This window comes from Oncorhynchus nerka, linkage group LG4 (genome assembly GCF_034236695.1).
Source record: "Oncorhynchus nerka isolate Pitt River linkage group LG4, Oner_Uvic_2.0, whole genome shotgun sequence".
NCBI lineage: Eukaryota > Metazoa > Chordata > Actinopteri > Salmoniformes > Salmonidae > Oncorhynchus > Oncorhynchus nerka.
Genome location: NC_088399.1, coordinates 62,493,246 through 62,516,447, shown reverse-complemented (window position 1 = coordinate 62,516,447; position 23,202 = coordinate 62,493,246). Strand labels below are relative to the sequence as shown.

Below are 23,202 nucleotides of genomic sequence, written 5' to 3'. Positions count from 1 at the left end.
GTGATGGCGAGATCATGGAACGGGCAGTCCTTCCCCGGGAGGAAGAGCAGCTCCGTCTTACCGAGGTTCAGCTTGAGGTGGTGATCCGTCATCCAGACTGATATGTCTGCCAGACATGCAGAGATGCGATTCGCCACCTGGTCATTTACCTAGGAATATATAACATTTTAACTGATGTGGACTAACTGAGTGACTATCAACTACTGATACACTACCAATTTAGAAATTGCAACCCTGTGTATTCTACTACCAACAGTAAATTGAGACTGGATTCCTAAAGAAAATATCATCCTTTTCACGAGGCCCCTTGATGGTAAATCTGCAACTGATACCTAAACCATAGGACAAATGGTAAGCCTTCTTGTGTAAACATTTTAATTCATAGGTCTATGATGGAACATGAAGTACTTCATAAATGTAAAATGTATTGCCTAATTAAATAAATACATGCTTTTCTGTAATCTCTGAAATATAGAATTATGTCAGACCTCGCCACTTCTATAGAATACATGTATTATGATCAAATTGAACTCCGTGTGCAGACATTGATACAATCAGATGGACTGTTTTACAGAGACATTTAAATCAAACTTGATTCGGTAAATTAGTCCGTATTCCTTTCCATTTCTGACATCTTTGGCACTATTCAGACACGCAGCACGACTGCAAAGAAGACCACCTGGAACTCGACCACGGGTCCTTGTAGATGACGTCAATACGTCACGCCTAGAAGTAGCCAGCCAAAGAGGGAGTAGTCCACTCTTCAGGCGACCGAAGCGTTTGAATTTAGCTAGGTACTACCACTAATATTAACCTTGTACTCTCTAACTTACTAGCTGCTGTAGGCGATTATCAACTCAACAATGTCATTGGCAGACGATGTCGGATGGACATGGTCCCCGGAGGAGACAAAGGCGCTGATATCCGTATGGTCAAACGAACAGATTCTTCTGAAGATGGAGCAAACGTACAGAAACAAACATGTATACGGCGACATTTCGGAGCGGCTAAAGGACCTTGGTGTCAAACGGACGTGGAAGCAGTGTCAAAATAAGATGAAGGCCTTGAAGTGGAGATACAGAGAAACACTGAGGAACCCGAGCAGCAGCCGACCGTGTCCGTTCTTTTCTGAACTGCACGAATTTCTCGCCGCCATGCCTGATATGCCCGAGTCTAAGGAAACCGACGATGAGGAAGATAATGGTAAGCAAATTGAAATGAATAGTTTTCAGTGTCGCTATTGATGTGAAAATATCTGATTTGATTGGTCAAAGGACCAATTGGTGTAACATAAAGTTGGTTGCCCGTGTAAACCCAGTCACACAGATCGTTTTCAAGAGTTTAAGGTTGGATTTAGATGGGCAGCCCAATTCAGTAATTTTTTTCCCCCACTAATTGATATTTTGACCAATCACATCAGCTCTTCTCACAGCAACTCTTTTACAGAGCTGATCTGATTGGTTAAAATACCAATTACTGAAAAACAAGATCAGAATTGGGCTGCCTGTCTAAAGATTGTAACCAGGCTTAATTGCAACCAGAAAAAGGTTCAAAAGAGAGCAGAGCGCTGGCTGGAGGAGAAGCTTAGTTGAAATGGGAATTCGTCCTCTGTCTTTCCCAATATCCCCCAGACAACACACACAAACGTTGAGAGGCACAGTGTGCAGCACCCCTGGATGGAGAACAGCTGGGGGAGTTTAAGTGCCTTGCTCAAGAAAAACTGTGCCCTGCTGTTCGGATTTGGGCAAGGTGGGGAGGTTTAAAAAAAAAATACTGTCTGAAAATCAAAGCTTCATTATATTAAATTGACTATATATGTATATGTTAGTATATGTTAGTAGTTATATTGAGGAGTGTCAAATAAATGCATGTAACTATTATTTAAAAAAATCTTAGTTACCTTCATTCATGTAGTTTACTCATTTCTGTTTCACTGACAGTGTAGAAGTAGTAACAAACTGTCCAATAGATGGCAAGCTTCTAGGCTACTGTATGGAGTGAGATAGCTGCCAAAAGGTTGAACATACACTACTGTTCAAAAGTTTGGGGTCACTTAGAAATGTCCTTGTTTTTGAAGGAAAAGCATTTTTGTTAATTTAAAATAACATCAAATTTATCAGTAATACAGTGTAGACATTGTTGATGTTGTAACTTACTATTGTAGCTGACCTGTTGCACCCTTGACATCCACTGTGATTATTATTATTTGACCCTGCTGGTCATCTATGAACGTTTGAACATCTTGGCCATGTTCTGTTAATCTCCACCCGGCACAGCCAGAAGAGGACTGGACACCCCTCATAGCCTGGTTCCTCTCTAGGTTTCTTCCTAGGTTCTGGCCTTTTCTAGGGAGTTTTTCCTAGCCACCGTAGTTCTACACCTGCATTGCTTGCTGTTTGGAGTTTTAGGCTGGGTTTCTGTACAGCACTTTGAGATATCAGCTGATGTAAGAAGGGCTTTATAAATACATTTGATTTTTTTAATGGAATATCTATATAGGTGTAGAGGCCCATTATCAGCAACCATCACTCCTGTGTTCCAATGGCAAGTTGTGTTAGATAATCCAAGTTTAGCATTTTAAAATGCTAATTGATCATTAGAAAACACTTTTGCAATTATGTTAGCATAGCTGAAAACTGTTCTAATTAAAAAAGCAATAAAACTTACCTTTAGACTAGTTGAGTATCTGGAGCATCAGCACTTGTAGGTTTGATAACAGGCTCAAAAAGAACGTTCTTCTGAAACTCTGTAGTCTATTCTTGTTCTGAGAAATGAAGGCTATTCCATGCGAGAAATGGCCAAGAAACTGAAGATCGCATGCGCTGCACTTTATTTGTCTAGTAGGCAAATAGTCCTACAAGAGGCTATAATGACTCTATGACTGCATGCCTCCAGAAGAGGGGCTTTTCCTAAGGCGCATGGTGCCGTGCTGCTGCATGGAGATCACAAGCTCTTCAACTGGGCAGCAGTGTGTCGATGGAGGGAGTAGCCTATACGGTGACTACCTAAGACCACTGCAACAGAGTTATTGTAAAGTGTGGGAATAAACCTATGCCAGACTACATTTAACCTCTCCCGTGTGTTCATTACCCGATTCATATAAATCATGTCAAATTATTTTAACTTCATATTAACCCCTCCTACAGAATATGCTTTGGCAAAATTTAGTGATTTAAATCAATAAAAAAATATTCTAATATATTTTGAGTAGCAAAGACTCCAGTGGCCATTCATAATTCATAGATTCACCAAACATCTATTATTGTTCCATGTTTTATTATTCCTGGTAGATACTACTGGTTATGTTTCATTATTCCTGGTAGATACTACTGGTTATGATTCATTATTCCTGGTAGATACTACTGGTTATGATTCATTATTCCTGGTAGATACTACTGGTTATGATTCATTATTCCTGGTAGATACTACTGGTTATGATTCATTATTCCTGGTAGATACTACTGGTTATGATTCATTATTCCTGGTAGATACTACTGGTTATGATTCATTATTCCTGGTAGATACTACTGGTTATGATTCATTATTCCTTGTAGATACTACTGGTTATGATTGCAAACTGAGCCCAGAGAATCATGTGGTGCAATACCGAATTAGTCATATTTTGATAAGGTGCATGCATGGGGATGTCTACGTAATTTAATACGGTGTTATGCTTGTTCGCGTGTGTTATGCTTGTTTGCGTGTGTGATGTTTGTTCGCGTAGCACCCCTCACAGACCGTTTGGTGTACGTTTTTTGTTGTTGTTGGTGAGACGAAACTGCCCAAACTCTGAAAGGTATTATTGTATATGTCAGAATTGCAACACAAGATTTGTTCAAGCCTGCAATGTTAGTCTGTAATCGTAACATGGTGTTTGTATGTTCACAGATAAAAATTCTGCATTTACGTTTCACACATTGCTTTTCTTACGATCCTAACGATACATACGCTCAACCTTTTGGCAGGTATTTCGCTCCATACTACTGCCACCCACATTAGGCTACTCAGCAACAAAGCCACATGACATGTAAAAGTCCGATAGCCCGCAATCGCAATAAAGGTGGCTTGAAACGTCAACAAAGCGTTTCTTTCCTACCAGGTCGTCCTCTTCCTCTGTCGTCTCTGCGTCTTCTGGTTCCTCCACTGCGGCTGGTGTCCGCAGCTCTATGGCAAGTTGTTCAGCGCAGAGACACAATGGACTACGGGTTGGTGGAGGAGTTTGTGACCACTGTGTTGGAGATAACCCCTGATCTGATGAGTTACAGAGAGAAAGTCCAGCTCGTCATGGGACTGCGGGCACAGGTGAGAAATTAAGAGGGGTGTGGTTGAGGTAGGAAGTTGGGTGACATTGTCCACATGTACATTTCACCCTTGTGAAAGAGACCTTGGTTTCAATGGGACTCCCCATAAAGGTAAAAATATAGAAACACATCAGCTTATTGGTCGAGTCCACAGTTTAGAAGATGTTATAAAATGTCGAACAAGTACACAAATAATTAAAATGGAATCATGTCTAATCAATCAATGTTTGTTATATTTCACACACATGATCATTGTTGAGTCCTCTACAGTAAGGGCCCCTAAAACCAGACCATATTTTTTTGGTACTAAGTGGATGTATGCCATATAACTGATTTACAATGGGTTCTGCAGCAGGAAGGTTCCACATAACCAATCATTTTTGCTGTTTTCTCTGATCATGCTCTCCGTCACAGTTTCTGTGTTCGCCAAACCGCTATGGTCTTTTCATGAAAACAAGCGCCCCTGCGGGTGTAGCCAGTATGGCGACCTGAGTGACATGGCTTCACTTGATACAGGCTTTGACTTTATAGTATATAGCACATACTAGAACATTCCTATATCGTATTCACTGCCAGATTGGTTTGCGTCCAAAATGTTTCAGTGTTACCTGTTTGTTGACAGCTGGTTCTGGAGTTGTGTCGCTCTGATCATTCAGCTGACCCGGAGACCATCCAGCCACACCTGAGCAGGATGAGGACCTGCATCATCACTCATAGAGAAAAGGAGGTGAGTGCCAGTCTGTGATCAAGACTTGTAACTCTGCCGGCCAGGTTAATTGACCTACTGTGTTATGTATACTTTCTGTAGATAGATACAGAGGTGGAGGCATCAGAGTCAAACTTCTTGGAACTTGTCCAAACTCTTCTAGATGACCCACTTGAGAGGGAACACTTCTTCCAGGTTGGTGTGAGAACAATATTTTTGCTAAACTGACATTGAAATCTAGGAGTTAATCTGAACAGCAGTGCATGCACAATCTATTCCATATCCTATTCCATTGAAATCCTTGTTACTGGCTTACTCCGTACTGCTGAACCTCAGCTTGCATTAGCTAATATTGAGTTGACTTGTATAGTTACTAATTATGTCAATAGGATACCTCACACTCAATTAAGAATGCATTTATTTAATATGTTATACTCGACTCTTCTAGGAAGTTTTTCCAGAGGAATTTGGCCCCATGTATGACACGGCACTGCAGACTCTGATGTGGGAGTTCCTCTCCAGGCTGGAGAAACTGCTCCCAACACCAACATTTCAACAGGTATGAGCGATTTGGGAAGAGCCGGCGGTGTCAGCCTTGGCCGATTGTTGAATTGATGTCGTCATATTGCTGAGTATAACATACATTCTTGTTGTTACTTGGTCAATTGAATTTGTGGCACATTTTTAAAACCACCTCCCGTTCTCAGACTGCGTCCTGGCTCAGACCTGCCCCCTCTATGCTGAAGGAGTGTGCACAGTCTGTGACTCAACCTCAGCCTTTGAAGACTCTCCTCCAACACCACAGATGCCATGGCCATTTGTTTGCTAATGGTAGGCTTTTTTCCCCCAGCTCTGTTTTCATAACAGTAGAAAATAAACGTATTACATGTAAACCTGCTACACTGGACGGGAACCTTTGCAGAGATGCTCCCATTGTTTGACAGGAAACCTGGGCATATGCTATGGGTGACGCTCTGTTTCTATTTTCAAGGTATCGATTTGGTAAACATCTGAGGGATAGGGCTGGAGAAATGTAACCACTTATATTCGTACACGACGCTATGGATGCAAGGACTTGACCATCCATGATTCCAAAATTATAATTTTAACCATTTTGAGGCTACAAAGTGTTTGTTTACAAGTATGTTTACAAATAATGGATTAAAACAAGCATATACAGTGTATTCGGAAAGTATTCAGACCCCTAGACTTTTTAAGCATTTTGTTACGTTACAGCCATATTCTAAAATGTATTGAATAGTTTTTTTCTCATCAATCTACACAATACCCCATAATGACAAAGCAATAACATACCTTTAGACTCTTCCTAGAGCTGGCCGCCCGGCCAAACTGAGCAATCGGGGGAGAAGGGCCTTGGACAGGGAGGTGACCAAGAACCCGATGGTCTCTCTGACAGAGCTCCAGAGTTCCTCTGTGGAGATGGGAGAACCATCTAGAAGGACAACCACCTCTGCAGCACTCCACCAATCAGGCCTTTATGGTAGAGTGGCCAGACGGAAGCCACTCCTCAGTAAAAGGCACAGGACAGCCCGCTTGGAGTTTGCCAAAAGTCACCTAAAGACTCTGACTATGAGAAACCAGATTATCTGGCCTGATGAAACCAAGTTTGAACTCTTTGGCCTGAATACTAGGTGTCACATCTGGAGGAAACCTTGCACCCTTTTTTCAGCTGCATGGACTGGGAGACTGGTCCGTATCAAGGGAAAGATGAACAGAGCAAAGTACAGAGAAATCCTTGATGTTAATCTGCTCAGGACCTCAGGCTGGGGTGAAGTTCACCTTCCAACAGGACAGTGATCCTAAGTACACAGCCAAGACTACACAGGAGTGGCTTCAGGACAAGTCTCTAAATGTTCTTGAGTGGCCCAGCCAGAGCCCAGACTTGAACATCTCTTGAGAGACCTGAAGATAACTGTGCAGCAATGCTCCCCATCCAACCTGACAGCTTGAGAGGATCTGCAGAGAGGAATGGGAGAAATTCTCCAAATACAGGTGTGCCAAGCTTGTAGCATAATACCCAAGAAGACTTGAGGCTGTAATCACTGCCAAAGGTGCTTCAACAAAGTACTGAGTAAATGGTCAGAATACTTATGTAAATGTAATATTTCAGTTTTTAGTTTTTTTATATATGCTTGCAGAAATGTCTAAAAACCTGTTTTTGCTTTGTCATATTTTGGTATTGTGTTTTAGATTGATGAGGAAAAAACAATTTGATCAATTTTAGAAGAAGGCTGTAACAACAAAATATGCAAAAAGTCAAGGGGTCTGAATACCTTCCGAGTGCAATGTATATTCTTCAAGAATCAATGATTATATATCATTAAAGTCACAGGAAGACAAAATATTTGATTGTTTTCTTCTTTTTTTCAATGTTTCAGGTCATTCATCTTGTGCTGATGATCGCATCCTCTCTTCACTGTCTCACACGTTCTCGGAGAGGGTGGAAAGGGACATTGATGAAGCACGCTCACATAGCCAGTCTGTAGCCACATGTGCACCCAGAAAAGAAAGGGACACTTTGATAGAGCAAGATCATGCAGAGAAGGCGCTGGGGATGAGTTTGGACACGGTTAAGAAGACAGTGGAAATGACAGATAGAAGGAACGAAGAATGGGGAGAGGAGAACTATGAGGAGAGACTGCAGCATCAGTTGGCTTATAATGTTTTACAGGTCGAGGTTGTAGATGGAGAAGACATGTCCTCAACGTCATCGATGACAGCAGACGACGTCAGATGGACCTGCTGGACCCCCGATGAGACAACGGTGCTCATCTCTGTATGGTCAGATGAACAGATTCTTCATAAAATGGAGCAAAGTTATAGAAAAAAACATGTGTACAGAGAAATTTCGGAGTGTTTAAAGGAGCTTGGTGTCAAAAAGACAACGAAGCAGTGCCACAATAAGATAAAAGCCTTGAAGTGGAGATACAGAGAAACACTGAGGAACCCGAGCAGCCGACCGTGTCCGTTCTTTTCTCAACTGCACACATTTCTCGCTGCCATGCCTGACATGCCTGGGCCCAAGGAAATTGTCAAGGTTTCTGATGAAGTCGTGTCTTTGAATCAGGATGAAGGGCCCGTGGATGTCGAGTCGGAGCATCTAAATGAGGAACTGGTTTCTAGAAATGGGAAAGACGAGACCCTCACCAAAACGCAAACAGAAGAGGGAAAGAGGGATGATGCTTTTTGCAGCCCTCAAAGTGACAGCAAGATGAAAATCCCCCCCAGAAAACTTTGCAAACAGATGGTTGAAGATATGTCCTCAACAACATTGGTAGACAATGATACACGGACCTGGACCCTGGAGGGGACGAAAGCACTGATCTCTGTATGGTCAAACAAACAGGTTCTTCAGATGATGGATCAGAGTTACCGAAAGAAACACGCGTACAGTGAAGTTTCAGAGCGGCTAAAGGTCATTGGCATCAAAAGGACGTGGAAGCAGTGCCAATCAAAGATGAAGCACATGAAGCACAGCTACAGACGAGCACTGAGGAACCCAAGCAGTAGTGGCCGAGCGACATGTCCGTTCTTTTCTGAACTGCACACCTTTCTCGCCACCATGCCCGACATGCCTGGTTCCAAGGAAACTGTCAAGGTTTCAGATGGAGTCATGTCTTCAGATCAGGATGAAGGGCCTTCTGTGGATGTTGAGTCGGAGCATCTAAATGAGGAAATGGTTTCTAGAAAAGGGAAAGACGAGACTCCCACCAGAGAGCCAACGGAAGAGAGAAAGAGGGATGAAAGTGACCGCCAAATTAATATTGGAAGAAAACGGGCAGTTGAAGATGTGTCTGATTTGGAACTTCAGCCCGTAGTGCCGCAAACCCAAGTTGATGACAACGGTCTTGTGACAGGTGAGTAAAACATTTGTATATTTTTAAACAATATATTTATGACGTATGGCAGTTGTTTGTGTGTAGAATTAACTCCATGGTTTAAGTTGGGGGTATGGCAGTTGTGTGTGAAATAACTGGGTTGAGAGTGACATCTCTGTGTTCTTTAACAATGGTACTTCTCTCCTCTCAACACCAGGTGGTGATCCTCTTCCTGCTTCCCATACCACGGGGCAGTCTTCTAAAAGAAGCAAACGTGCCAAAATATGCTCCTTATGTGGGAAGAGTTTTGTTGAAGCAAAGGATTTGACAACACACATGAGATCTCACACTGAGCAGAGCCCTCACCAGTGCACCCAGTGTGGGGAAGGCTTTGACCATCCGGACGACTTACAAAAACATTGGCAGAATGATTGTGAGGAGATGATGAAACAGGAGGTCAATGAACATCAGCATGGAAAGGACAGGATCTCGGGAGAGTCCAGTAATGCAAGTACTGATCCAAAAACATGCCATCTAAGCCATGAGACTTTTCAAGTTCAGTATATGTTGAGAAGGCATCTTATTGTGTTTCACAAAGGCAGAAGACTTTTTAAGTGTCCTCTTTGTCTGAAGGCTTTTGCCTTCCTTAGTGCTTTGAAGAAACACCAGAGTAACAAAAGAGGTTGTCCTACAAGTGAAGCTATCAAAAAAGGGAAGGAGTTAGGGTCAAATAACCCTTCTGCACGCATAACTCCAGGACTTCCCTTAAATACAAATAATTCCAAAACGTGCCCTGTATGCCATGCAACTTTTTCACAAATGTCTAGTTTGAAAAGCCACTATTTTTACCATCATGCCCCAGACAAAAGCCGCTTCAAGTGTCCCCGATGTTTGAAGGCTTTTGTATCCCACAGTCAAAGGAAGAGACACCAGCAGAGCAAAAGAGGTTGTCGGTTAGATAGAAGTCACAAAAATGGGAGTAGGCCAGCATGGTCGACGACTCTTAGGGAAAAGAAAAATGAGATTCCTCAGCCGTCCAGTACAGCAACCCAGGAACCAACAACCTCTCAAGTTCCCACCACTACAGCACAGTCCTCTAATAAAAAGACAATTCCCAAAGCATGTCCCGTATGCCAGAAGACTTTTAAATTTGAAGCAACCATGGTAAGGCACATTGCTTCTCACCAAAAGGAAAGTCTCAACAAGTGCCCTGACATCTTGAAGTGCACCTTTTGTGACGAGATCTTTTCACAGGGCATGGACCTGAAGAGCCACTACAGTCGTACTCATCAATTTACGGGACCGTTCCCCTGCCCTTCTTGTCAGAAGACTTTTGTTTCGTTAACTGAGCTGCGCTTACATCAGAGAAATGAGTCCACTCCTTACCAATGCTCTGTGTGCCAGCGATTATTCCGAACACAGTATACCCTGACTATTCACGAGCGAATTCACACAGGGGAGAAACCATTCCTCTGCGCTGAGTGTGGAAAGGGTTTCCGGAGTGAAAAACTACTACAATCACACTCTAAGAGTCATGTTGAGGGAAAACCCCACTCTTGCTCCACCTGTGGGAAAAGGTTCCAGAGAAGAGAGCTATTGAAACAACACATGTTACATCACAAAGATGCAGCTTTCATCTGCCCAGACTGTGGGAAGAAGTTTTTTCAGTTGGTATGGTTAAGAAGGCATATGTTAATCCACACTGGCGAGAGACCGTTCCTCTGTGATCTCTGCGGGAAAGGTTTCAAATCTACAGCTGAATTGAGGATACACACCCGGACACACACTGGAGAACGGCCATTCAAGTGCCAAGAGTGTGGAAAAGGTTGTAGGCAGAAGAGTGAGCTGCAGGAGCATCTACGGAGACACACAGGGGAGCGGCCGTATCCGTGCACAGTGTGCGATAAACGCTTTTATGTCAGCAAAGATAGAAAACGACATATGCTCATCCATACTGGAGAGAAGCCGTTTAAATGTCAAGTGTGTGGCATGGCGTTCAACCGTAGAACACTTTTGAGGGTACACCAACAAAACAAGTTGTGTTTATATAACCATACAAGTCCCCTACATTATACCCCCCTACATTACACATCATTGTAATGTTGGGGATTTGTGGTCCTCGATCAGTGTTTGGATTCATTAAAGTAATCTGTTATATATATATCTCATTACATTTGAGAAAAGTAATTGTTACGTTACATATTACTCGTCATCATATGAACGAAGCCCCACCGAGGCGCTATGCTTGGTGCTGAATCCTTCATTCACAATTGGCAATTGATAGCCTAATATTGTCACCCATCAGACTTGTGATTTTAATCTGGTCTGTAGGCGACATCTATTATATGTGTGAAATGAGTTTTGATCTGCCATTAGTCAACTGTCGGGTGAAGGAAGGGGCAGCGGGGGGGAATAAGTCCTCCTAAAACAGGCTAATGAGAAATTCAAACTACAGTGGGGTCTGAAATTATTGACACCCTTGATAAAGATGAGCAAAAATGTCACAAATAAATATTTGAAATACTGAGCTATATTGTATGTTTAAAAAAAGGGAAATATTATTTTATACTAATACAATTGCTCAGATGAAGAGATTTTGTTGAACAATTATTTTATTTTTTAAAGGTAGGGGTCAAAATGAATGCCTCACGTTCATTCCAGATCCTTGATATCCTTCGTCTGCGTTTATGGACCGCCCTCTTCAGTTCAAAGGTTAGGTTTTCAATGGGTTTCAATTGCAAAATGGCATCATACATGGAAAGATGGTTTAATCTGTGGACATTTGAGGCTTGAAGAATGATTGATGGATTGGCCACTGCGGGTGATAATCCAGCATTTGCAGAAAGAGAAAATTAGGAATGTACAGTACCAGTCAAAAGTTTGGACACCTACACATTCAAGGGTTTTTCTTTTTTTGAACTATTTTCTACATTGTAAAACTAGACATTGACATCAACTATGAAATAACACATATGGAATCATGTAGTAACCAGCCAAGAGTGCAAAGCAAAGGGTGGCTACTTTGAAGGATCTAAAAAATCAAATATATTTAGATTTAACACTTTTTTTTGGTTACTACATGATTCCATATATGTTATTTCATAGTTTTGATGTCTTACAATGTAGAAATAGGAAAAATAAAGAAAAATCCTTGAATGAGTAGGTGTGTCCAAACTTTTGACTGGTACTGTATGTATAATTATTTAACTGCATGTACTGTACATGTGAGTAAAAATAGCTGTTAGTAGAAGTATGGTTGTCCATTAGTTTAGTGCAATCAGGAGTGGTGGTGGGGGAATAAATTAAAGGGATTAGAAATTATGCAAATAATTACATTTATATCATTAGGAATTTGAATACTAGAATGTTCATGAACCTTCTTATGATGGTCCAAAGGTCAGTCATATTGGTCAGGGAGTTTGTCAACATGGTTTGCCAGTGCTGTGGTAAGATATTGTGAAGAATTTACCTGCACTGTATTTTTGTTAGCTAGCAAGACAGTTTTAGAGGAATGACTCCATTTGTTTATTTTTTATTAACCGTAAATATGCCAACATTCCATTCAAACAATTTAGTCAATCCACAGCCATACACTGTCTCGAATCAGTTGATAGGATTTAAGCCGAAACCACACAGAGCGACGGTGCTTGCGAGAGTAGAGCGCGTGAATTCCATAATAAACGGTTGTATTTTTATGTTCGCTATGTAGCCCTTGTCAATTCTTGTTGTGTTCCTTTTTGACTCACTTTATATGTCCTACGGGAGCCACTGTATCGGCCACCTGTTATGTTGGGTCACAAGGAGAGTTGTAGCTACCCTACTGTAGCGGTTTATATAAAGAATTTAGCTAGTCTCATTCGTTCTACATAACAGTATTCTCTCTTGGACAGAGTTCCTTCAGTTTCCCAGCCATAGCCTGCCTGCCTGCCTAGGCTCTATGCCTGTGTTGAAGTTATTGTTTTCAAATATGTATTATTGACACTGGCAGCTAAACTTAACACAAAATAGACACTTGACTATAAATGTTAATTCCTGACATAATGCACACCGTTTATTTTCTGGCAATTTATCTGCTCACTTTACCAGCATTGCTTTGTGTAGCCGCGAGAAAAATTCACGTGCTTTCTAAATTGAAGCACATGATGCCGTTGACGGTGTTGACGCTCGCGACCCATCTGTATATTCTCTCATTCCTGCTTGTAAAAAATAAAAATGTTTTTCGCTTGATTTAGGTAGTAAATGCAACACCTACTGATATTGTATCATATAATGGCACTCACAGCTTTCCAAGACCAAATCTGATATTTATACAGAAAATGTGTAAAATTCATATAAACTGTATTTATTAGATGACAATATTTTAGGGTGATTAAAATCCCATTACACAATTTATGACATCACATGATTTTTATTTTCCTACATATGTAAAAGCAGGAAATGCATCACCTATGCCTTTACTGCCATTCATTCCAATTAGACTGGTTTTGGATATCTCCCTGACCAAGATGGCTGCCATTTTGGTCCCATTATGGAACTTTGAGGATATATGACATACGCCCTCTAGTAATATAATAGGATCTCTATGGATAGAACCCACAAATAAGCAGATAAGATTGTTGGTTTAGATGTGTGCTTGAGTTCTCATCTTGCTGGAAAATCACTTGCGGCCAAGTTTCAGCATCCTGGCAGAGGCAACCAGGTTTTTTGGCTAAAATGATCTGTTGCTGGGTAGTTCAGGATGGCATTAGTTTTAATCAGCTAACTTACTTTCAGGGGATAAACTAGGTGGCAATATCCAAATATTGGTTGATTTGTTAGTCATCTATGGCTACCTGGTCTCAGACCATTTCTTATTGTTCTGTACGTAAATCTGAACCATTCCATTAAGTATGATATTTTACATCCGTGCAGATTGTCCACTAAAGTAAACTGGGTGAACTATATTTCCCTCTGTTTACTGTCATAAACCTACATGGGGGTGTGTTTAGTACAGTGTAGTCAAAGTGAAACTCAATTTCTCATATCCTGTTGTCCGTCTTTGCTATTACTGTATCTTTTTACAGTGACGTTACATTGGAGGGATGTATATGGGTCTTAAAGGAGAGAAACAAAGGATATGTGGATATCAAAAGACCACTATAATACCTAACAAGTTAGTTCACAAGATGTGCATATTAATTTGAAAAACAGAAGAGACAATCATTGATTGGAAAAAAATGGAGGGAAACTCATTCAACATGGAGCGATCGGGGTTCGTTTTTGAAACAGGATTCATTCTCCCCCTTTGTTCCAGCTCTATAACTTTTGTCCATGTGGTCCCCCTGCCTTTTCCCCCTCAATATACCAGAGAAGTCCATGCAGTCATTTAAATGTTATAAGCCTTGTGCAATCACAAATTGTCCCTTGAAGGGAGAACGCACAAATGGGGGGTGAAGAAAGACAAAAGACTTGGAGAGAGCGCCAAAAATAGAATAGATACTTTATTGTCCATTTTACAACAGAATTTGATTGATTTTCTGTCACAATACCCAACCTTACACACGCACACCCACAAGGTCCGGGGAAGCACAGCGTCAGCCACCGAGCAGTGCCGCCAGAGCAATTGTAGGGATTAAGTGCCTTGCTCAAGGACACAGCGGCAGAGAACAACCGTGAGGATAGAAGAGGGAGAGGCACTGCGCCGACGTCTACGCGTGCATGGTGGTTTTCAGATGGAAGGCATTGGTAAGAAGAGAGGGATGAAGGAGGGGTCAAGGGAAGGCAGGATTCACACGTGGATTTGGCGGCATTTCAGTATCTCGTCTTGCGCTTGCTGTCCGTCCCTGAAGAGGCCAGGTCAATAATAGAAATACACTGCAAGGGAGAAGATGAAAGAGACCATGTACAGAGCCTTCGGAAAGTATTCAAACCCCTTCACCTTTTCCACATTTTGTTACGTTACAGCCTTATTCTAAAAGTGGATTAAATATTTTTTTCTCATCAATCTACACACAATACAATCTATACACAACACAATACCCCATAATGTCAAATGTTTTGCAAGTGTATTAAAAATAAAAAACAAATGCCTTATTTACATAAGTATTCAAAGACTTTATGAGACTATAAGTATTCAAAGACTTTACGAGACTTGAAATTGAGCTCGGGTGCATCCTGTTTCCTGTTTCTACAACTTGGAGTCCAAGTTCAATTGAATGGACATGATATGGAAAGGCACACACCGGTCTATATAAGGTCCCACAGTTGACTGGATGTCAGCAAAAACCAAGCAATGAGATTGAAGGAATTGTCTGTAGAGCTGCAAGACAGGATTGTGTCGAGGCACAGATCTAGGGAAGGGGTACCAAAACATTTCGGCAGCATTGAAGGTCCCCAAGGACACAGTGGCCTCCATCATTCTTAAATGGAAGAAGTTTGGAACCACCAAGACTTCCTAGAGCTGGCCAAACTGAGCAATCGGGGGAGAAGGGCCTTGGACAGGGAGGTGACCAAGAACCCAATGGTCTCTCTGACAGAGTTCCTTTGTGGAGATGGGAGAACCTTCCAGAAGGACAACCATCTCTGCGGCACTCTACCAATCAGGCCTTTATTGTAGAGTGGCCAGACGGAAGCCACTCCTCAGTAAAAGGCACAGGACAGCCCGCTTGGAATTTGCCAAAAGGCACCTAAAGGACTCTCAGACCATGAGAAACAAGATTCTCTGGTCTGAGGAAACCAAGATTGAACTCTTTGGCCTGAATGCCAAGGGTCACAAAATGGAGGAAACCTAGCACCATCCCTACAGTGAAGCATGATGGTGGCAGTACCTAACATCTCTGGAGAGACCTGAAAATAGCTGTGCAGCGACGCTCCCCATCCAACCTGACAGAGCTTGAGAGGATCTGCAGAGAAGAATGGTAGAAACTCCCCAAATACAGGTGTGCCAAGCTTGTAGCGTCATATTCGAAGACTCAAGGCTGTAATCGCTGCCAAAGTAAAGGTTCCGAATACTTATGTAAATGTGACAGTTTTTTAATATGTTTGCAAAAATGTCTAAAAACCTGATTTTGCATTGTCATTATGGGGTATTGTGTGTAGATTGATGAGGGGAAAAAAATATTGAATCAATTTTAGAATAAGGCTGTAACGTAACAAAATGTGGGGAAAGTAAAGGGGTCTGACTACTTCCCGAATGCACTATAAATATCACAGAGTAAACAGTTGTTTTCAGACTACAGGCTATAGCGATACAAAAATAAATGTGCATGTGTTTCACAATTTCACAAACTCAAGTGAAGCAGACTTCGTCTGTAAGTGAAAATGTATACTGATCAAAAAATATAAACGCAACATAAAACAATGGCAACGATTTGACTAAGTTACAGTTGATATAAGGAAATCAGTCAATTGAAATAAATAAATAGGCCCAAATATATGGATTTCACGGGACTGGGCAGGGGGGTGGGCCTGGCTCCCAATCAGAATGAGTTTTTTCCCTACAAAAGGGCTTTATTACAGACATAAATACACCGTTTCATCAGCTGTCCGGGTGGCTGGTAAAGAAGCATGATGTGGAGGTCCTAGGCTGGTGTGGTTACATGTGGTCTGCGGTTGTGAGGTCGGTTGGACGAACTGACAAATTTGCTAAAACTACTCAAATTTGCTAAAACGTCTCAAAACTTGAGACATCTGTGGCATTGTGTTGTTGCAAAACTGCAGATTTGAGTGGCATTTCATGCTGTTTAATCATCTTCTTGATATGCCACATGTCAAGTGGATGGATTATCTTGGCAAAGGAGAACTGCTCACTAACAGGGATGTAAACAAATTAGTACACAACATTTTATAGAAAAGCTTTTTCTGTGTATGGGAAATTTCAGGGATCTTTTATCTCAGCTCATGAAACATGGGACCATCACTTTACATGTTGCGTTTATATTTTGATTCAGTATAGATATATATATATGGTACTTACAGAAGACAACTCCAACACATATGACTCCTATGATTCCCATTATTATCATCATCTGAAAAAGAAAAAAAAAACGATATAAAACTTTCAAATATGAACACTCCTATATTATCTCTAACACATTTCTGTATCATGTTTAATCTGGAGAGGGCTGAATCTAAAATCCCTTCAATGTTACTTACTCTCTCATCATGACAGCTGTAACCTTGCTCTTTGTATATACACTACATGACCAAAAGTATGTGGACACTTGCTCATCGAACAACTCATTCCAAAATCATGGGCATTAATATAGAGTTGGTCCCCCCTTTGCTGTTATGACAGCCACCACTCTTCTGGGAAGGCTTTCCACTAGATGGAAACATTGCTGCGAGGACTTGCTTCCATTCAGCCACAAGAGCATTAGTGAGGTCGGGCACTGATGTTGTGTGATTAGGCCTGGCTCGCAGTTCCCGTTACAATTCATCCCAAAGGTGTTTGATAGGGTTGAGGTCAGGGCTCTGTGCAGGCCAGTCAAGTTCTTCCACACCGATCTCGACAAAACATTTCTGCATGGAGCAAAATGTTGGGTTTCCATGGCCAAAAAGTTGGAAGCACAGAATTGTCTAGAATGTAATTGTATGCTTTAGCGTTAAGATTTCCCTTCACTTGAACTACGGGCCTAGCGAAAACTATGCTTGGCCATGGATACCCATTTGATGAAGCTCCCGGCGCTTCAGCACTCGCCGGTCCCGTTCTGTGAGCTTGTGTGGCCTACCACTCCGCGGCTGAGCCATTGTTGCTCCTAGACTTTTCCACTTCACAATAACAGCACTTACAGTTGAGCGGGGCAGCTCTAGCAGGGCAGAAATTTGACAAACTGACTTGTTGGAAAGGTGGCCTCCTACGATGGTGCCATGTTGAAAGTCACTGAGTTGTTCAGTAAGGCCAATCTACTGCCAATGTTTGTCTATGGAGATTGCATGGCAGTGTGCTCGATTTTATACACCTGTCAGCAGCGGGTGTGGCTGAAATAGCCGAATCCACTAATTTGAAGTGGCATCCACATACTTTGTATATATAGTGTATATTGCTTGCTGTTGCTTATCTCCATCTCTCTCATGGTTATTTACAATGTACAGTAGATCAGCTACTGATCACAAACAGATCCAACTGTAGTGTGTCACATAGGCCGGGATTCAATCCAAGAGCAGCGGACTGGAAAGCCGACCTTTTTAAAGGCAGCTGATCATCTTCGCAGTGGCAGACCACGTGTAACAACACCTGCACAGGATCGGTACAGCCGAACATCACACCTGCAGGACAGGATGGCAACAACAACTGCCCGAGTTACACCAGGAACGCACAATCCCTCCATCAGTGCTCAGACTGTCCACAATAGCCTGAGAGAGGCTGAACTGAGGGCTTGTAGTCTGTTGTAAGGCAGGTCCTCACCAGACATCACCGGCAACAACATCACCTATGGGCACAAACCCACCATCGCTGGACCAGACAGGACTGGCAGAAAGTGCTCTTCACTGACGAGTTTCGGTTTTGTCTCACCAGGGGTGTTGCTGAGTTTAGAAACAAAAGCACTATAATACTGCTGCAGCACGTCCCATGTGGATTATATGCCAAGAAGACGTAAGCATGACTATGACACTACTGCAAGCCAATCATCAAATCACATTCCTTTCTAAAGACCTTTTTACATCAGCAATGACCTAAACAGGTACACCGGTGTGATGTGGTTTATGCCTGTATGGCAAATAATAATTCAACTTCAGAGAGAGGTTAGCCGTGATGAATATTATATTAGAGCCGGCTCTGTAGAGCATAAGAGAGGAGAAAAATACAAATAAACTATTGGGGCGGAGACTGGATGACTGAGATTATACAAGGGGATCGTGAGCGAGAGGGCAAAAGAGAGAGAGAGAGGAAGCGAGGGTTAGTACATAACAGAGGAAGAGAGGAATAGAGGGAGCATTAGAGTGAGAGGGAGAAAGGGATGAGCTGTAGGGGTTACATCACGAGTCGAGCCACAGCTGAGTTTATAATCCTGCACCACACTGTAATCCAGATTGGGTTTTCTAACCACTCCCCCTCCTCAATGGACACACGTGATTGGACAGGCGACGGGACAGCCATCTGTGCTCAAAAGCAGAAGGGGGTGGTTGGGGGTTGGTTGAGGGTTTATAAATTCATGCTGTGAGAAAGGTGGATTGAAGCATGGTTGATAGAAGGATCTACATTTTGTGTCTAGTAAGGGCTCTATTCAATCCGTATCGCCAAAGTTCAACGTTACAGTGTGATTGAAATTTCAAGACAATGTTCCCATGTTAGTGGCTGCATTCACGATAAAAAAACGTTGCATATGTCGGCTCAACTGGAAATTCCCGTTACATTTCTATCGTGCAATCTGTAACACTTCAGCGATACAGAGTGAATAGAGCCCTAAGTGAGGTCACAGGAGAAAGGAGAAAACAAAAGGCCTAAGATGGTAGTTGTAGGGGCAAAGGGTCACATAGACTGGCAGGATTTGCACTTTTGGGAATGTTCTGTTGGTTTCATATTCTGTTGGTTCCAGGTAAACTCAGTCAAGCGCAGCTAAAGTGAAGGATTTCAAATACTATGTGAACCTAGGTCTGATATGTTGGAGAGAGAGTGCTCTCTGTATAGGGACATCATTTGTATAAAATGGCTGATCACTGGAAATACCCCAATACCTTATCATGATATACAGTTAGTGTGTGACTGCCATGCTATGGTAGCCTGCACTATGCAAGCCTAAGCATAAAACAGCAAACTCACTTTATAATTAAAGAGTGACCTATGTGAAGGTTATTTCACAAATGACTCCTGCTTGTGTGAAGAGTTGCATGAGACCTGAAGACTTATACAGAGGGCTAATACAGACCTGCGGCGCGCAGGAGAACCGGGTTTGACCCCAGTCGGTCACATACGCACACGCACAAACACGAACCTTGAGGTTTTTCCACCAGTACTTGTTCTTCAGCTTGGCAGCACTGCTCTCGAACTGTGAGGCCCCGGCCTGCAAAGCATCGGCCCTGTCGTCCAGCTCCGACAGTCTCTGATCCCTCTCCAACACCTTGTCCACGTTCACACGCATGATGTCCACAACCTATAGGAGACAGGAGTAGAAAGGAGTGGACAGTCGGCATCATGCTAGTTTGTCTTTAGCAGACCTCAACACTGTATTCTTGTTGATGAAGAAACCTACAGGTATCTGCCAAAATAAAGGAAACACCAACATAAAGTGTCTTAATAGGGCGTTGGGGCACCACGAGTCAGAACAGCTTCAATGTACCTTGGCATAGATTCTATACGTGTCTGGAACTCTATTGGAGGGATGTGACACCATTCTTCCACAAGAAACTCCACCATTTGGTGTTTTATTGATGGTGGTGGAAAACGCTGTCTCAGGCGCCGCTCCAGAATCTCCCATAAGTGGGTTGAATCCACTAATTTGAAGTCTCAATTGGGTTGAGATCTGGTGACTGAGACGGCCGTGGCAGATGGTTTACACCATGTTCATGCTCATCAAACCATTAGTGACCAAGAGTTCCCTGTGGGGGGCATTGTCATCCTATGGGGGCATAGCCATGGAAGCCAAAATAATAGCCTGCCCATCGTGCTTATGAGCCTAAGCACGATGGGATGTTAATTGCTTAATTAACTCCTCAACCACACCGGTGGGGAAGCACCTTCTTTCAATATACTTTGTAGCCCTCATTTACTCAAGTGTTTCCATTATTTTGTCAGTTACCTGTAGAACGTCTGCAGTGGAGGATAGGATTGCCCCGAATGGTCAGGAAATCAATTCTGACAGAGCAGAAGTAATGTGAACTTTTAGCTGCTAACGTCAGTGATGTACAGTAGACGGTAAGGACAGGACAGAGTCGACATTACCCAATGACCAGGTAATCAATCACGCCTGATCAGAACGGATGTTGTGAATCGTTGGTTGAACGCTACGGTATTTCAATAGCAACGTTTTTACCTCTGTGGGCCCTCTTCATCCTCATTATGGGGGATTACAAAGGACGTGTAAACCTAAACTTTAAAATGTTGATGTGACTCACACAGATGGCTAGAGAATGCGTCAGGTCGTCTCTGTGATCAATGTTTTCCGCCCCAATGTTTTCGGCCCCCTCTCACAGACTCGTCCCTCTTTTCTTCGATTATTCTTCCTTTTATGGACCACTCATCCTTTAATCCCTTCCTGCCTCCCATCACCTTGCCCATCTTCTCCACCTAGGACCCCCGTCCTCCCATCGTTCTCATGTTGTCATCTTACGCCGTACTACAATAAAGAGAGTACCCTTTATCCTTTCCTCCTTCCCTCTATTCATACCCTTCATTATCGTCTCATCCCACCTTCCACCTGGTCTTTATAATAGTTTGCTTCACATATATACGCCTTCTGTACATCCCTGACAGATAAAGGTTGCTTACATGATCGTCTAAATAAATGAATCGCACTGACATATCAAAAGGTGCAACACTTTTAAAAAACGGCCCTATTCTCCGAGTCTTACCTCGTCCACCTGTGCCTGTGTCTGCTGTAGCCGTCGGTTACTGGTGAGGTTGGGTGCTGCGGCCGAAGGCCCCCCCTCACCCTCAGCGGCTCCCGAGGTTCCTGCGTCTGGGGTCGACCTGCGGAGAGAGAGGCATTATGTTCCTAACAACAGCAACTGTGTACCTGTTTGACATTTTACTGCTAGTTAGGAACTAATATCATAACCTTTTTGCTGCAAGCACATAGATTTGAGTTTTTATCTGATCTTGCTAAGCCATATAGTAAGTAGGCTATACTAGCATTAGCATCTAAGTGAAAAATAACTGAAGTGGGCCTCTTCAAACACTAACTATTAATAAGCAGTTTTTGTCAGTTGTTTTTATATATCTGCTATGGTATACAATTGTCCATATCGTGTTTAAACTATAAAAGCAAATCATCATCATCATCATCATGTCTGAGCAAACTCTGACCAAACAACCACTCTGGTTTTGATTTGGTACAGAGCCTGTATTAGACAGGCTTGATTTCCACTGGCAAAATGGAGAGGGATTAGTGGGGGGAAAAGCCATGAAGGCTGCTCTTAACAAAGATGGATGCATCTTGTTTCAGATAAACAAGCCAGGCAGAGTGTGGTAGGCAAGTGACCGAGTAGATAAAAAATAAAAAATAAACTATCAAAATTATATTTTTAAAAAACCCACTACAACACTTCAATAAAAGCCCATATGAAGTTGAGCACAGTGATTAATATTGACTGAGTCATTGATGAAGGAGGCATTCTACCATTGATATGGTGAGACTGACAATATATTGAGAGACATGTAAGTTTAACGTTTCATTGTAATAGGCCTGCTTTCTGTGATGTATTTGATTGTTTCGGGTAGACTATTGGAATACTAAAATAAATATACAACAGCAACTATTTTAATAGCGCTTTAGCTTAGCAGGACCTTAACCCATAATTCCATTTAGTTGACAACACCAAAACAAACACTTTCTCTAACGTCCTAAAATCATTGTTTAACACACCGTATCAGACACTATTTTAGAAATACATCGTATACATTTAGCTGGATTTAAAAACAGGATACAATTCAGTTTACTCACATGTCGATGGTAGCTGCTTTATAACAAATAATCCGCTTTCAGGGGAGAGAGGGAGGGCGGGCTCGCACAGTGAGAGAGAGCGAGAGAGAGAGAGAGCGAGACTATAGCTATGTTTGTGAAAGTAGTACTATCCACAGACAAGGGAACGATTGGTTCAGTACTCCGTAGGAATCCAAACGTCTTCTGTCACTTTGGTCCAATTTATTCCAAACTCTCTGCTGAAACAACTGCGATGCGCCGCCTGTGGATAATGTCGTTGAGCCTTTGACGCACGACTCGCAGTCGGCAGGCACACAGAGTGATGCAGCAGGTTCCCTTGTGTATGTGACCGTCCCAATCGATGGTTGTAAAAACACTTATATTTGAAGTCAAAACTCTAGATCCAAAGTTTTGGAGCGATATAGTCGACTATTGAAAAATATAGCCAATGGAAATGATCACTTGCTTCTGAGAAAAGGTCGGAGAAAAGTGCGCTCTCAGAATTTATAATTCCATCAGAAAAACTACAGCTGCTCTGACTTGATTTTGTGAACCTCTAGGGAGAGCCTACTGCTTTGTTTCGGTTATCTCAGACCAATGATGCTTGAAAGTAACTGATGTCAGCTTCTAAGAGTAAATCCACTGCAAAACAGAAATGGAACTAGCTCAACATAAAGTGAGTGAGTGTGCGTACATGGGAGTGAGTGCGCCTGTGTGCTGGTTGCTTCGAGCTTATGCATAAGCAAGAAATCCCGTTTAGGCAGCAGATCATTATGAAGTTGAGGTCATCTGTAGTG

The 23,202-nt window shown here is 42.3% G+C and overlaps 2 protein-coding genes across 3 annotated transcripts; one reads left to right on the top strand and one right to left on the bottom strand.

The window, feature by feature from the left end:
* The first annotated feature begins 733 nt into the window (after positions 1 to 733).
* On the top strand, positions 734 to 12,546 carry LOC115128355 (uncharacterized). Of its 2 annotated transcripts, none has more exons than XM_029658134.2 (8): positions 734 to 1,203; positions 4,100 to 4,302; positions 4,924 to 5,028; positions 5,110 to 5,202; positions 5,456 to 5,566; positions 5,715 to 5,838; positions 7,407 to 8,885; positions 9,064 to 12,546. In XM_029658134.2, the coding sequence occupies exons 1-8, from the start codon at positions 864 to 866 to the stop codon at positions 10,944 to 10,946; spliced, it is 4,338 nt and encodes a 1,445-aa protein (XP_029513994.1). In that variant the 5' UTR covers positions 734 to 863; the 3' UTR covers positions 10,947 to 12,546. The 2 variants fall into 2 exon arrangements, with proteins under 2 accessions (XP_029513994.1, XP_029513995.1); XM_029658135.2 differs by lacking the exon at positions 9,064 to 12,546 and adding an exon at positions 5,999 to 6,148 and having other exon boundaries at positions 7,407 to 7,495.
* Positions 12,547 to 14,299: 1,753 nt separating this feature from the next.
* Positions 14,300 to 23,093, bottom strand: LOC115128354 (vesicle-associated membrane protein 2-like). Its single transcript, XM_029658132.1, has 5 exons — positions 22,427 to 23,093; positions 21,336 to 21,453; positions 19,760 to 19,918; positions 16,801 to 16,852; positions 14,300 to 14,699 (listed from the first exon to the last, which is right to left on the bottom strand). Coding segments are annotated over exons 1-5 (348 nt in total). The 5' UTR covers positions 22,429 to 23,093; the 3' UTR covers positions 14,300 to 14,682.
* Between the last annotated feature and the right edge of the window lie 109 nt (positions 23,094 to 23,202).